Here is a 15,184-nt window from a genome sequence, read left to right as displayed (position 1 = left end):
ATTTTTGGACTCTCAGGTGTCATGTATTATAAATTACCTGTCAGTTCAGCTAAGAGTATTTGCTCAGGCACACTGTGGGGAAGGTAACATAATTCCTGCCACAAATTCAGCAAGTCAGCAAGTAGATGTCACATTGTTTACACTTCAGCAATATCCTAGAGCCCACTTATGCATATTCCATAAGCAATTTCTTGGATGGAACAGTGCCTTTTAGCGGCCAGTTAAATGCATTACAGATTGGTTATGGAAACCCCCAGAGGCTCAGAGCAGCTGCTTTCCTATCAATTCAGGTAATTCAGGTCTCAGTTACCCAGTAAATCTGCTACACTTCTTTAAACCACCTTCTATTGGCTTGAGAGCAGTCATATCTATCTAAACAGCATAATTTATTAAATCAAGTCTGCTTTGAGAAACATACACTCCTTCTTTAATTACTACTGTTTAAACTCAGCCTCAATTAGCGACCTTGCAATCTGATGAGATTATAGTGATTGGTATCCCTCACTGTTTTCCTGGGAAGGGGTGAATGAAATATCACAGTGAGCTGCAGACACATTGTCTCTCCTTTCCCAGGAGGGCTAAAGCTCTGAATGCTGTCCCCAGCTAAAACCAGAGGGATAGCAGAAGTGCACCAATATTATTATTCTACCACTGTATAACATTTTGTCATCTCTAGATCTCAGCATAACAGCACAGCCATCACCTCCTCTAAAATCAGGGCAGACCCAGAGAGTGAGTGGACAATGGGGATGAGGGGATGAGGATTAGAAAAGGAGGGATTTAGTTTAGATATTACGAAGAAATTTTTACTCAGAGGGCAGTGAAGCACTTGCATGGCTGCCCAGAGAGCTGTGGGTGTGCTCTGGAGGTGCGCAAGGCCAGGTTGGATGGAGCCCTGGGCAGCCTGAGCTGGTGGGTGGCAGCCAGCCCACAGCACGGGGTTGGAACTGGGTGATCTTAAAGGTCCCCTCCAGCCTAAACCATTCCGTGATGTGCATTAGTGCACTGCTGTAAACATTTCACATGGATGAACCTAGATGATGCCCAAGGCTAGGAACAGAGCCCAGAGGCAGGGATTTTGGATCTGTGCTCTAGTTATGAGCCAGCACCTCCCTGCACTCCTCTCCTCCTGCTTCTGGGAAGCCTGAGAGCTCACTGAATGGATATCAGAGCTGGCTTATGTTGGCATTTTGCAGTTGTTTCAGCCACTTTCTAAAGAAATGAGTCAGGGATTTGTCTATGTGGGAAGCGGTTTCCTCTCACATTACCTTATGTATGGATGAAGTACGTTTCCTCTGCTATGAGGTTGCTGACTGGGAAAATAAAGTAGTGCGGCTGACTGTCATTTTAGTGGCTGTACTTGGATCCCATTATGAAAAGCCCCCAGCCCCAGGAGGCCAGTTTGGATAACGCATTTCATAGAAAAGCTGGTGACGTCACTCACATTCTTGTAAAGAATGACTAGGAAAGGACAGAGTGTTGAGGACGTGAGCTATAATGCAATAATGAAGATGCCTCCCTCTGTGCTTCAGACAGTTTTTATAGCAACTAGTGTTCAAGAATCAGAGAGAACGATGATGGCTTGTGCCTGCAATCATTACACCTATGGCACGCGCAGCATGCAGGGCATTTAATGTCAAACTAAGCAGCATTGTGCTGCGAGACAGCAGCAAACAGAACAGGGGTCACCTGCCTGCCCAGATGAGCTGCTGCAAAGAAAGTAGATTGTGTTTGCAATGAGTCTGAGCCACAGAACTTGTGTTGGAGGCTTGCTTTGGTTTTCCATCTTCAGAGTCGTCTTTTTTCCTGGAGTAATGGGCTCCTGAGGAGCCTGGCAAACACCCCAAGAGATCATGACCGTCTTCTGGAAGGCAAAGGGGAAAAGAAGGAGTAGATGTGCTGAGGCAGGAGCAGGGAAGGTAAAGGGAAACAGAACAGACCTGCACAAAACCTTCAGGAGGATTCTAAATGGATTACAGCCAGCAAAAGATTTGGAGAAGGAAGAAGACATGGGCCAGGACTAAAAGATTTCCCCAGCCATTCCTTAGCTTGGCAAGGAATTCCAGCTTCTTTTTCATTTGGGGACTGGAATAGTTCCACGTATTTAAAGAACAGCACTTTATTTGAAGTATTTTGATGAGCTGTACAGAAGACAGGTTGCCAGGTAAGTGTTAAAAAGGGATTCTGCTGCTGTCAGTAAAGAACTTCCAAAAATAAAGTTATACATTTGTATAGAAAACGCATACAGGTATACATCATGGAACACCTAAAGACATTTTTGTTTGAAGGTAATTACGTCTGACAAAGCAGCACAGCTTAGCACCGTGCTGACTCTCTGCTCCAGCAGCACAAACTCATAACCCAGCATGGCCTTTGCCATGGCTGCAGTCAGGGGTTGTTATTAAATCTTTCCATCAGATACCCAGGCAGAGCAGTAAGCACATGGAAAAGAAGGAAATGTACTTCTGTATAGGCTCTACGTATATTTTCTCCATTTCTCAGTATTTCCTTTGCTTTCAACCTCGACATGTCAAATGATTGCAAATTGCAAACGTACCAGTTCCAGCTGAGCACAACTGGGGGCGAAATAGCTTTTCTTTGAAGCTACAGCTACAGTCCACTTGAAAAGCTGTAGGGAGAGCCACAGAAACATGCAAAGAGCAGCTGAAATTCTGACCTGGGGATTCAAAGCATTATGATTCATGAAACGAATTTTCAGAGGAGCTCCATAATCCATTAGGAGATCAGCCTATGAAAGAGACCTCATTGCTACAGCTAAGATAGCAATCACTAGTAAATCCATATTAAAAGAACACCACTGACTTCCAGATTGGCAGAAAAACAATACAGACCTGAATAAATATACTTTACAATTTTTTACATTTATATGCATCATTGTAACATTTGCTTTCATTGCTTTTTGGGTGATCAAGAATCTCAATAGGCATTTAGAGTAGAGGAAAAATGTAAGATTAAGATCCAGGGCATAATCTTTTTACATCTTGAATTCTCCCTGGGAAGTGATGGGAGCATCATTGCACCCACCTTGGCTCCTCTGTGCACAACATTCTGGGAGCAGCTCTAAGCTTCATTGATGGTGCCTCAGTCTGCAGCCTGGAACACACCTGGGAGTGCAGTAACCAACAGCTTTGTAAGCAATGAGGTAATTTTCTGCCAGCAAGATGAAGCATCCTGAATGGCAGAATACAGCTGGAACACAATCCAGAATGCATTTCAGTGTTGCACATAAGAAATGGTGCATGTGTTTGTTTGCACAGGCAGTGACTGAGCCACAAGCCATCACAGCAGTGGCATGTGAGAATGCATAGTCAGGTGCCTGAGGGTTCACATGTGTAGGCAGCTCTTGTGACCTCATGGGTGAAAACAGAGATCAGAGACTCACAGGGATCCTTATGAAATCAGCTATGCACTGGCAATCCCAAAATAAAACACTAATGGGAGAGCTTCAATTCGCTTTTCATAGCTTTCCATTTTTTTTCTTTACTCCCCATGCATGTGACCAGTAACCTCTCCAATATTTTTTTTATTCATAGTTGGCAACTAGTGATGTACTTCAGTGTTTCAAGTGAAACTGAAGCGCATGTCTTTGCTTAATAATCCCCCCATTCATTCCCACAGCCCATAGCTTGCCAGCACTGCTTTGTTCACATTTTAGAATTATGGATGATGTCAAGGCAGCCTTGATTAAAGGCTCAGCTAACTGCTGTTCAGCCAGAAAGTGGCTGAAGTAAACTATTATTTCAGTGAAGCACGCAAGCTTGAAGAATGCATATTCTGTAATATTCCTGCATTAGGATTCGCAGTAGAAGAAATTAAGGCTCTTAAGGGCTTTCCCGGGAATGTGAGATTACCCACAAACGTATCAGACATGCAACATTCACATACTCTTGGAAGGATTTGGGCTCATATTGGTACCTCTCAATAAACATGCTTTCAGTTCCTTCCTTCCTTCCTTCCCTCAAGCTTTCCTTTCCAACTCAGAAACTGTAGTCGCCCCGGGGGCAAACAATGAACTAAGTGGGGTCCACACAATGTTTTCAAGTTGGAATCTAAATTGGTCTGACTGTTCTTCTGTTCTAGATATTTAAAGAAGAAAATAACTCCCTGCTGGATATATAGTGCTGGTCTGTTGGACAGAAACTGAAAGACATGGAGTTGTCAATAGCCAGACCAGGCAGGCAGAAGAAAAGCAACACTCTATGCATGCAAGGGCAAGTGGTTTCCAGTGGTGCAGGAAGAAAACCAGGAAAGGCAGTAGTGTATCTGTAGACACTGTAGGAGAATTTAGAGTAATCACAAGGAAACACTCAGCAGTTTGGCTGCTCCTCAAGCATTGCTTCCTGCTGGCTTGAGAGCTCTGCAGAGAATCGTTGCCTATACTTCACAGGAATAACTAGAGTTTAAAAAAATTTCCCATATTGCATGCTTAGTCGGAAAATAGTCTATTGCTTTTGTTTAAAAACATACTTCAACAGATTCTTTTTTTGCCCCCTTATTCTTACATCTGCAACAGTGTTTTGTGACCAGAGTGGTTGAGACTGGCTTGTCAAAACTCTCCTCTGGACAGGTAACAACCCACTTCAACAAAGAAAACAGCGTCTGGATGGCATGGAACTGCAACAAACACCAATGCCTGTGTTTAGGGTGACACACTCATTCTGCCCAGGAAACAAAGGGAGAGATCAGTTTTTTGGCTCACCATTTACTTCTTTTCTGCATGTTTTCCTCAGTTCCTGTCACCAACTCCCTGATTATCTGAGCAGTCCTCAGCATGTGATAACAGTTATCAGGTAAACTCCAGTGACCTTCCTGCTAATTGTTTTTATATGACAGATTAATATTCCCGTTGGATATCTTAAACAGATCATGAATCAGAAAAGTTGGGACTAGGGAAAGGCTTTTGGGTCATCTTCTCTATAGTTCATTGCTCTTACAGTGTTTGCCTCTGACATTCACTGTCTGTTGCACCATACAGTCATTTGCAGTTTTGGCCCCAGAACACAAAAGAAATTCCCAGTTCTCCTGTCCACACTGCCCAGGCAATCACTCACATGTATTCTGTGATGTAGACACCAGGGGATGATGAATAGTTATTGGTAGCTCAGATGGGACAGCTGTACTAGTAACAATTTACTGTCTTTCTAACCCACTGCCTTCAAGCCCTAGAAAGGCTAGCATTCCCTTCAGAAATTACTCTTCCCTGTGCTTATAGCCAATTCCACTGGTACAGAATTTACCTTATGTTATTTCATTAGAGCTACTTCTACAAAACTACCTACTTTACATAAACTCTAAATGCCCGGTGGTTTTATCCTTTCTCCATAGATGCAGAGCTAACAGTGTTGGTCATTTATTTTAATCTACATCCTCTTCTCCATCTGACCACACAAGTTTCTGCCTCATGACAGGTAGGATCTATATGACAATTTAAGCTTATTCTCATCTTTGGTGCAGGATTACAAAAGGAAGGCTCACATGTGACTGGCTGCCAGAAAACCAGTTTTCTACCAGCACAGCCTCAGCTCTGCTGCCAAAGAAGGGATGCCCTGACTGTGGGTTAGATAATGTTTGCAGTAGCTAGTGTACTTGGCTAATGAGCCTTGGCTAATGCTTTATTTTTGTTTAAGCAAACAAATGCTCATCTCCGTCTTCCCTCTGCTTCTGCATCAGCCAATTAGTCTGTCGCCTTGGTACAGCCAAACCGACTTCAGATATTTCTTAGCTCCCTCAGTAGAACAGTAAAGGAGGGTTTCTCCTGGCTAAAGCTTTCCTTCAAACATAGCGCTCTGCTGCAAGGCAAGCCCCAGGCTGCCTCCATGCCTAAGGCACAGGCCCCAGAAGCACACCTAGGAAGCACCACCAGACTGCAGCTCGAACAGCCAAGTGACAGACTAAGAGACAAGGCTGGCAAACTCAGCTTTCAATCACAGAAGTCCAGAGTACTGGTGCCAGCAAATTAAGCATCATCTGAGAAGCACATTTTGAAGGCAATTCCGTGCTTAAGCTTGCTGTACAATGGCGCCTAGCCAATGGAGAGAATGGAGCCACTGGCTCCACCCAGAGCCAATGCAGCATTTGTCTCTCCAAATTCTTCTCTTTCTGCAGAATTTGGAAGCAGACACTGAACATCTATTGGTCCACTAAATCAGGAGGAGGAGGGATAAGATCCCGTGGGTTCAGCCTAGCAACAAGGCAAACATCATAGCTGTCGTGCATGAGGACATTGACGGCCACCACGTTCCACTGGTTCTCCCATGTATCTAACTCGAGGATCTCTTTGGTGATGACCTCGTGACGAGCTGAAAAGCAGAAGCAACAGCAGGAATCAGAACTGCAGCCAAACAGGATTAAAGAGGTTTGCAAAAGTATCATTACTGTTCTCTATAGGGTGGCAATGAAAGGGTTCTTTGTGGTACCAACAGCCACACAGTCTGAGGAGCATGCAAGGTTGTCATAGAATCATTAAGGTTGGAATAGACCTCTAAAATCATCTAGTCCAACCGTCCATCTACCACCAATACTGCCCACTGAACTATGTCCCTAAGTAATACATCTCCACAGTTCTGGAACACCTCCAGCATCCAGTGACTCCACCACCTCCCTGGGCAGCCTGTGCCAGTGCATCTCCATTCTAGAAGTTCTTCCTAATGTCCAACCTGAATGTCCCCTGGCACAAGCTGAGGCCACACCTTCTTCGTCCTATCAAAATCAGCGTCAGTATATAGCAAACAAGTTGGTGTAGATGGAAATCTATACAGGCTATTCACTATTCATCCTCTGAACAGCAGATAGAAACTTAAGGTTCCCCACCTTGCTAGAAGCATGCAGATAGCACTTCATTATGCAATCAAGCATCAAACACTCACTTAAAGACGTAGTGTTATTGTTAATGACATGCCTACATGCCCTGCATCATCTTTGCTTTGCCAATAAAGCACAGCCAATATTGAGGCAAGCAGCATTATACTAACAAAAGTAACAAAAGCATCACCATGCAGCAGAGAAACAGACCGCAGATGCCCCCAGAGGACAGCATCCTCACGGGCTACAGCCCCCTCGATGGTGTTACTGTGGTTGAAATTCTGAACAAACAATAAACTTGATGGCTCATGGCACTCAAGTGGTACATGAAGTACAGGGGAATAGGTAGGAAGGCAGCAACCTTCCACAGGGTAAGGCAGCAAACCTCAAAGACACTCCATAGCACATGAATAGAAAGCACAACCAAACCCCTAAGCAAATGGCACGTGCCAGTACCAAAGAGTTCATGTGTGTCCATTTGACCCTGTGACAGGGAGCAGGTTTTTCCTAAGACACAACTATGAAGACAAACAGACCTGTGCTATGACATGGGAGGCTCCAGTCCCTGGATTTATTATTAGATCATCTCCTCTATGCAATAAATTTGTACGCCTGGATTTTCTTTGGCATGTATCATGACAAAAATGAAACAGCTGGAGGAAAGAAATCAAACAGTGGAAATGTCTAAAACCTTTGGTGGGTGATTGTGACACTACAGAGGAAATCATAATTAAAACATCAAAAGCAAACTCAGCAGCCCTTCCTTGCAAGCCTCGCTGTGTTTTTTCCTGACCCTGGCAACCCACAACCTTTAGTGTCCCTTGTTTCCCTTCTTTGTGGGATAATGTGGCTGGTTTTGTTCCCCTCCACAAATTCTGCTTTCCAGCATGTAGACTGTTAGCTTGCTCTTAACCCTTGGGAGATAAAAAGGTTACAGTGCTGGAATAAAGGAAGCAATCACTTCTCCAGTCTTGTCTTGTTTCGTATGAAAGGAAGCAGCACCCTTTGGGAAGAAAGTTCATGTGAGGAAAAGCACTGCTCACAGTATCATTATGCTTCAAAATGTGACACACACCCTTTCTTTTTTAGATGAGAAATGGGTTAAAACACCTCAACTTTGACCCCTTTCCTCCCCCCTCTCACACTCCTTTTGTATGGACAGAGGAAAGATAACATTTGTCATCGATTCTGGAAGTTGGTCACCTTTGATTCCAGAATGTATTGTTGGATTTGAGTTGTAATCTCAATAAACTGCTTAAAATTTACCCAGGTACAAAGAATCTCACATTCCGCCTCATCTGTTTATCTTATTTTTTCTGTTTGCTTTTAAGGCAATAGCTTTGCAGTCAATTTTACAAAAAGAAATAGGTTGTACTACATGAATTACCCTTTTAAAGAGCCACCCCACAATTCCCTGTCACACGTAGCACCATTCTGCATCACATACCAGGCAGCTGCCTTACCTAAGGAAGGGATTTCACTCCCAAGTGCTTCCAAGCTTTTCTTTCTATGAAATGAGGCTGTATTTTTCTGCACATTATTGTTTAATCACAAGAAGGCAAAGGGCGGTATAAGAACCTTCTTTTGCAGTTATGCATTTCAACATTAAACTCTTCTATATTAGAACCATACAGGTAGTACAAACATAACCCTAATGCTTTCAAAAAAGCAAAACAGCACTTACAGCAATATGGCTTTTTCTTATTTGGGAGAGGAAAAGGTTATTTACTCTCTACAAAGGATATATATATTTTTAATTTTGGTATGGCCTGACTCACGTCATTTGAATAAGGATAGGCCGTAAATCAAGATGGACCATACTCAGATAGACCCACGCTATGACTGCAGGCAATGTTATAAATATTTGATCTGCCTTTTGTGTTTTGTTTTTTTCTTTTTTATTTAATTGCTCGTTATAAGAGCCTGCTGACATCAACCATTCCACGAACATTCATTTTATGGAGAAAACTTAAGGAAATACTGAGAACATGTTCTATAATGTGTGGTGCTTCTGTACATGTCAATGCAGGGCACAAATAACCAAACTAGCTTTGGACAAGCACATCTGCATCCTAGCCATGGCATAGCCATTGCTGTATGGCCAACAGTACCACAGGAAGTTTACTCAAAGCAGGATCAGGTACCTCAGCACAGAACCACGCTGTGTAAAAGGGGTTTATCATAGAATCACAGAATCACCAAGGCTGGAAAAGACCTTCGCAATCAACCCACCCCCACCATGCCCACTGACCACGTCCCTCAGTGCCACATCTCCATGATTCTTGAGCACCTCCAGGGATGGTACCTTCACCACTCCCTAGGCAGCCTGTGCCACTGCATCGCCACTCCTTGAGAAGAAATTCTTCCTAATATCCAGCCTGAAGTCACATCTGCCTTTGTCCATAAGATCTGCCCTGGGACATCCTCACCCAGATTGCTTTCCTGAGCTCCTGCTGATGTCAGTCCTGGCACTCCTCAGATTGTCTGAGAACTTTTTCTTTTCCCATCAGCACAGTTCTCTAACATGCTTTATCTTCCCTATCCATAAATTGATTTATAAAAAAAAGCCATCAAACCTCTAGTGGTTGAACTGTTAACTAGCTGCTTTGCTCTTTCCATGGAAAAAACACTTGAACATCCCAAGTTGCCTGCCAGTCCCCAAAGCCACATACTCAGGGTGCTCTTCCCAAAGATTCCCAGGTCCTCATCACCCAGCAGCCACTCTAGAGCTGCCCTGAAGCAGCTCGGCCTCCAGTGCTAGTTCCTAACTGGTTTTGCATGCCATTATCTGCACCAGAGAGCAGACGGTGATTTTAAACATGTGGGATTAGCCTCTGCCACTTATCTTCCTCGCCACTAATAGCTGCTTTCATAATTACATGATGTAGAGTTAGGTGACTTGGGAATTCACATTTGTGTCACAATGGGAAGAAAGTGCATTTAGATCATTATCTCCAGATGTACTGGTTCCTGATGTGCAGAAGGAAAAAGACTAAGTTCATCCAGTCTGTGGCCTCCAATCCCATCTGAGCCTGTGAGCTGCCCCCAACTCCACCAGCCTCACTCGCACCCGCGGGGGTCACACACATCCATCATCTGTGCCTGTGGGCAGAAGCAGGCAGAGAATACACAGGAGAGGGAACTTGGCTCGGCTGTTGAACATGCTGGCCAGCCTTCAGGATGCCGAGTTCCAAGGCAGCATTCCCCACCAGACACAGAGAAAGCTGAATTTACAGCTATGGCAGCTCACTGTTTTCCGAGCACCTGCAAGGAGTAAGGTAAGCTGCTCACTTTCGTAGACAAGGCTTCTATCCACTTGCTCTGCTGTTTAATTCTTCAGGACCCTAACTGTGATCCACCCATTCCCTCACAAACGAGTATCTATTAAAATTAAAATAAAAGAAAGAATGGCCGACAGGAAGGAGCTTCTGGTTCAGTTATTTCAACTGATTTTCTTGGGACTGATCCAGCAGCTTCAGCTTTTGAACTCTTTCCAGTTATCTATTGTTTGTAGGCCAGGCCTCCTCCAGCCTACGGGCACAGACGCTGCTGGTGCTGAGGGCAAGATGGTGGGTCACAGCAGAGCAGGATCAGTGCTCCTGGAGTCAATGCACCATTCATGGGAATAAAAGCTGGGAGATCAGAATAAGAATTACTGACCTCCGACCATATTAAGATACTGTTTCTAAATGCTTTGTGATGGGCTAATGCATTATTAATTGGTGATATAAAGCATGTTTAGACTGTATGCATGACAGACAGTTATGAACACAATGGAAGATGTCATACATGGCTGTAAGCCATGTTTCTAAACAACCTATTGACCTCTTTAGCAATTAATTAAGATGCATTAAAATGTCAATTAATCATTTATTAACCCTTTATAAGCTATAAATGAGCCTTTGCAAGGAGCACGACCAAATTACTAATACAGACAGGCAGTGGGTTGAATTTAGATCTGAAACAAGCAGGTGCTGCTCACCAGCAATTCTCTGACCTGTACTGGCCTTATTTACCACAGTGAGATTCCAGCTAATGAGCGCAGGGCTGGAAGGAGCACCCCAGAGAGGTGTCAGAGCAGCCCTTTAGAGAACGGACAGAATTCAAGTGGCATTTCTTGGGGTGGACCCATAGAGATACACCAGTACTGTGTCAGATTTCTGTGCTGAGTGAAATGCAGGGACCCCGAATCCATTTCATGGGTGGGAATGCATATGTAAATGGTAACAACTGTGGGCAGGAGAACTTTAATTATTCATCACTGCCTGGTAAATTCTAACTGAGGGAAGCAAGCAGTGCTGCAGATCAGCAGCCCAGGGTTCGCCCCTCTGCTTTATTTAGCTGGGAACATGCGAAGGTGCTGCAGAAACAGCTTTCCTTCCAATCCCTCATCCCCCAAACTTCACAAGTCTAGTATTTACTGTGCCAGACTTCTTAATGTCTAGATTTAATTTGATTCCAGTAATGTACCATAACCACTATAATAAAAAAAACAGGCATTACGATGATTCCCCATCTAAATCACATAATGGATGAGGCTGAGGGGAACAGCCTTTATGGGAGATTGGTCAAAATAAATAACTATTAAGCTAGTCCACTGTCAGGAGAGGGTGGCATGGAGATGCAAACTCATTAGCTCAGCTGGAATACAGTAATTACGACCTGGCTCTGCCCTGCCTCAAGCAGTGCTGCTGCTATTCCAGCGCATGGATTGCAATTTATGTAAAGAGGGAAGAAGAGGCCAGAAAGCACACCTGGGGTAAGCATACTATGTTGTTTCTTTTTCTTACGGTAGAATCAGATTTGCACAGCTAGCAGACTGTTCCCGTATCACCTGTCTAACAGCTGCAGACAAAACTGAGATTCTTGTGCTCCAAATCCAGAGGTATGTCTTCCCCTTTTCCTCCCGCTGCCAGAAATACCTCTGGAGTGAAAAAGTGAATTTCTATTTGATAGCAGCGATGAGTAAATAGCAGATCTGGGCTGAGCTGCTCTGGCCTCACACAGAATTTTAACATATAAAGTAAGGAAGCAGCAAACGTTATCTTCTCTATGAACCATGTTGGAAAAAGATGGCAGAACTGCCAGTTCAGAGAAAGGCAGTTCCATATCAAATGCAATAGCTGATAAAATCACAAGGCATTTTAAATGGCATGAACCACTACCAGCAGACCTGTAAAGCATCTTATTTGAATTTAGGTGGTTGTCCCTTCGCTTTGCACACCAACTGATGCCACACGGACATACAATAATAACAGCATCCTACTTACAATCAAGTTTAAATATAATAGAATTTAGTTCAAATCTGAGGCAGACAGTTGGACCAGCATCTATAACCTAAAGCTATGATCAAGAAGACAGACCCCTGCTGATTGTTCCTGTAGCCCCAGTCCCCAGAGACATCCTGTGAGATCTCTTTGAGGCTACAGCACAACATCAGTATGTGCCTCCATGAGCGGAGAGCAGTCCCAGCAAAAACACACTTGCCTTCATTATTTTCACTGGGAAAAACATATATACATATATATTCGTAATATTCTGAAGCAAAGGGAAAGAAAATACAATGTGGCAGGCATGTATTTATGTGTAGTGCTTGCTATGTACCTGCAGAGCTGCTCACCCCTCCTCCAACAAGGAGCACTAATGAGCCTGCTCCTGCCATGCCCAGCTTCACATTAATAGCTGCCAACCTGTGCAGGTGTCAGGCTTTAGAGCTATGTAAAAGCAAAGGAAATAAGATGCGTCAACAAGAACACTGTACGCTCAATCTGCAAAGGCTGCTTTAAAATCCATAGCTACAGCAGTAAATGCAGCAACATATTTCAGCAATTAGTGGCAAGCTGGCTGGCTGCTGCACACTGGGTCCTTCTGAATATTCATACGACAACTATCATTCTCGCTCTGCAGAACTACAAACCAGTGGATAAACCCAATGATTTTAAACATTTCTGAATCTCTTGCTGACTGCTACAACATTGCTGACAAATGGCAGGCAATGTTCATGTCACTCAGCTATGTCAGCTGGAGCTGAGTGAGTATTAGAGATGTGCAGATTACTGATTCTTATTTGCAGTAATGTTTTTAGTAGAAAATGAACTAATTTATATAAACAGTGGGCTAATGGACAATGTATGGTAAGCCATGCTAGAGCAGGGACTGTAATTTGAATTCAAAGCAAGAAGCTGGATGTTAGGAAAAACTTATTCTCCAAAAGAGGGGTCAGGCACAGGGACAGATTGCCCTGTGGAGGGAGTGGTGGGGTCACTGTCCCTGGGGTGTTCAAGAACTGTGGAGATGTGGTACTGAGGGATGCAGTCAGTGGGCAATATAGTGGTAGGTGGACAATTGGGATTGGATAATCTTGGAGGTCTTTTCCAACCTTGATGATTCTAGGTATTGCCAACACATGTCTTAGAGTGGTTTGTTGTATCTAACCATAGACACCAGGTCTTAGAGTGGTTTGTTCTATCTAACCAGGATCCAGAACCAAAATTAAGATCCTTTGGGCACTTGGCAGCTATTTCTCAGCATTGCATTTGCATATAGCATCTCTAGCCTCTAACTATCCATTCAGGTCTATGCTCAGACAGGAAGACACACAGAACACGGTGCACACACAAGTACAATTAAGATGAATAACACCCTTATTAGACCAACGTTTACAATGCTGGATTAAGAATGAAGTTAAATGAACACAAAGGGAAATTGAGTGAGTTGGAGACAGATATCCAATATACAGAGGGTCCCTCTATACAGCTGCTAAAATACATTGGTAAAAACTTTCCAGCACAGCAATATCTTGGGCTTGATTGCTTTTTTTGGTGAAGGACTTGTACTCAAGTGTTCAGTCTTTTAGAGTTCAGCAGGCAGGCAACACAGAGCCTACAGCTGTGCCTCCAGCTTGTTCCAAAAACTCCACTTGGTTGAAACTAAATTACAATGTTTGGTAAAATTGGAGTATCCTCTCTTGGTCGCATCCCTCACAAAAACTGAAGTCGCATGCCAAGAAACCCAAAAGACTAAAACTAAACAAGCACATTCTAAAATAACCCTATCTGTTACCAAAGCAGCAGCACATGCTGTTCTGGAAATATCCTGAATCTGCTGAGCAGCTGTAATTGTGAAAAAGTCAAGCCACTCTCCAAGTTCCCACATGACAGTAATAACCCTCTGTCCCTCATTTCAGCCTTCACCCCTATAGAGCAATATACCTTCCAGCAAGCAGAGAGACAGGGTCAGGGAAAGAAGCCAGCTAGATAACCTTCAGGTTCAGCACATGGACTCCAGACATCTATTCCTTGATGGTAGTGACTAGAAGCTATTGTTATGAAGATTTAAACAATCCTTTTCCTTTAATAAATTGAGGGTCACATTAAGAAGCCTATCTTTAAGGCACAGCTTCCTCTCAACTCCTCAGGCACTTGGATATATCAGATTTACAGCTGACAGTAAGAATCTTATTTTGGCTCCCTTGTTAAAAGACATCACAATGTCTAACAACACAATCACATGCTATTTCTGCTCTGGCATACAAAATGCATGCGTAGAGGGGTCAGAACTCAGGTTGCACAGGTAACAGCAAAACTGGCATTTTCTAACTCCGACTTATTGCTTTCTAATCTAAACAGCACTTTTAGGGCAGCGGAGCCCCATGCAGAATCATATAGACTGCAATAACACAGCCAGGAGTCAGGACCCCATGGAGCAGGCACTGTACATACATACAGAAGATGACCAGCTTGAAACCCACAGGGAAACTTCACACCTCTCCCAGTACTACCATTCTCAACACGAGACTCAGAGACAGAACATGGTGGTACTGTAAAGAGCACTTTTATGGCTCTGAAGCTATCTTATTCAGAAAATTTCATACTAGTCTGTTAGTCATCTTGAATGAAATTGCTTCATTTTCCAGCAAAGATGATCAGCCTTTTGAGATGTAAACCCACTGACTATATAGGCTTTTTCCTTACACTGCTGAGGAAAAAGACAGATATGATGACACTGAGTTTGCTATGGAAATGCAAACATTATGATGCTACGATGCATCATAACCATAATTGTTCCGAGGCCACAGAACTTCCATCAGAGATGGCATAAACGCATTCCTGCTAGTGAGATGCCATGCAACTGTTTTCAGGAAGCAGCCTCTTGAAGCAGTGGCAAACAAAGGGGAGGTGAGCTATGAACTAAGACATGACAATCACTCTAAAATAGAGCAACTGCAGAGTTTGTAACGCTACTAAAAACCAACACAGCCGTAGTCAGTACCACGTGGAGGATACATCTCCCAGTGACACCACGTGAACATTCCTGGGCAGCAGTGAGCCTGACATGACATGTATTAGTAGTGCATAATGCA

At 43.6% G+C, this 15,184-nt stretch overlaps 2 protein-coding genes across 5 annotated transcripts in view; one reads left to right on the top strand and one right to left on the bottom strand.

Moving 5' to 3' along the window:
• Positions 1 to 2,103: 2,103 nt before the first annotated feature.
• The window catches only part of KBTBD12 (kelch repeat and BTB domain containing 12), a 37,837-nt gene continuing 24,756 nt past the window's right edge, over positions 2,104 to 15,184 (bottom strand). For all 4 annotated transcript variants that reach the window (XM_085516909.1, XM_015875229.3, XM_015875230.3 and 1 more), the window contains one exon: positions 2,104 to 6,320. In XM_085516909.1, coding sequence (XP_085373035.1) covers positions 6,151 to 6,320 — 170 coding nt within the window. In that variant the 3' untranslated portion in view covers positions 2,104 to 6,150. The remainder of the gene's footprint in view (positions 6,321 to 15,184) is intronic.
• MGLL (monoglyceride lipase) overlaps positions 14,983 to 15,184 on the top strand; it is an 84,721-nt gene continuing 84,519 nt past the window's right edge. Inside the window, exon 1 of the mRNA XM_015875232.3 lies at positions 14,983 to 14,999. The gene's annotated coding sequence lies outside the window, so the exon portion shown is untranslated. The remainder of the gene's footprint in view (positions 15,000 to 15,184) is intronic.

The sequence above is a fragment of the Coturnix japonica genome, chromosome 15 (assembly GCF_054131305.1).
Source record: "Coturnix japonica strain WE chromosome 15, WE-NBRP24, whole genome shotgun sequence".
In the NCBI taxonomy this organism is placed as follows: Eukaryota; Metazoa; Chordata; class Aves; order Galliformes; family Phasianidae; genus Coturnix; species Coturnix japonica.
The sequence above is the reverse complement of the archived record's forward strand: the minus strand, read 5'-3'. Positions and strand labels throughout refer to the sequence as shown.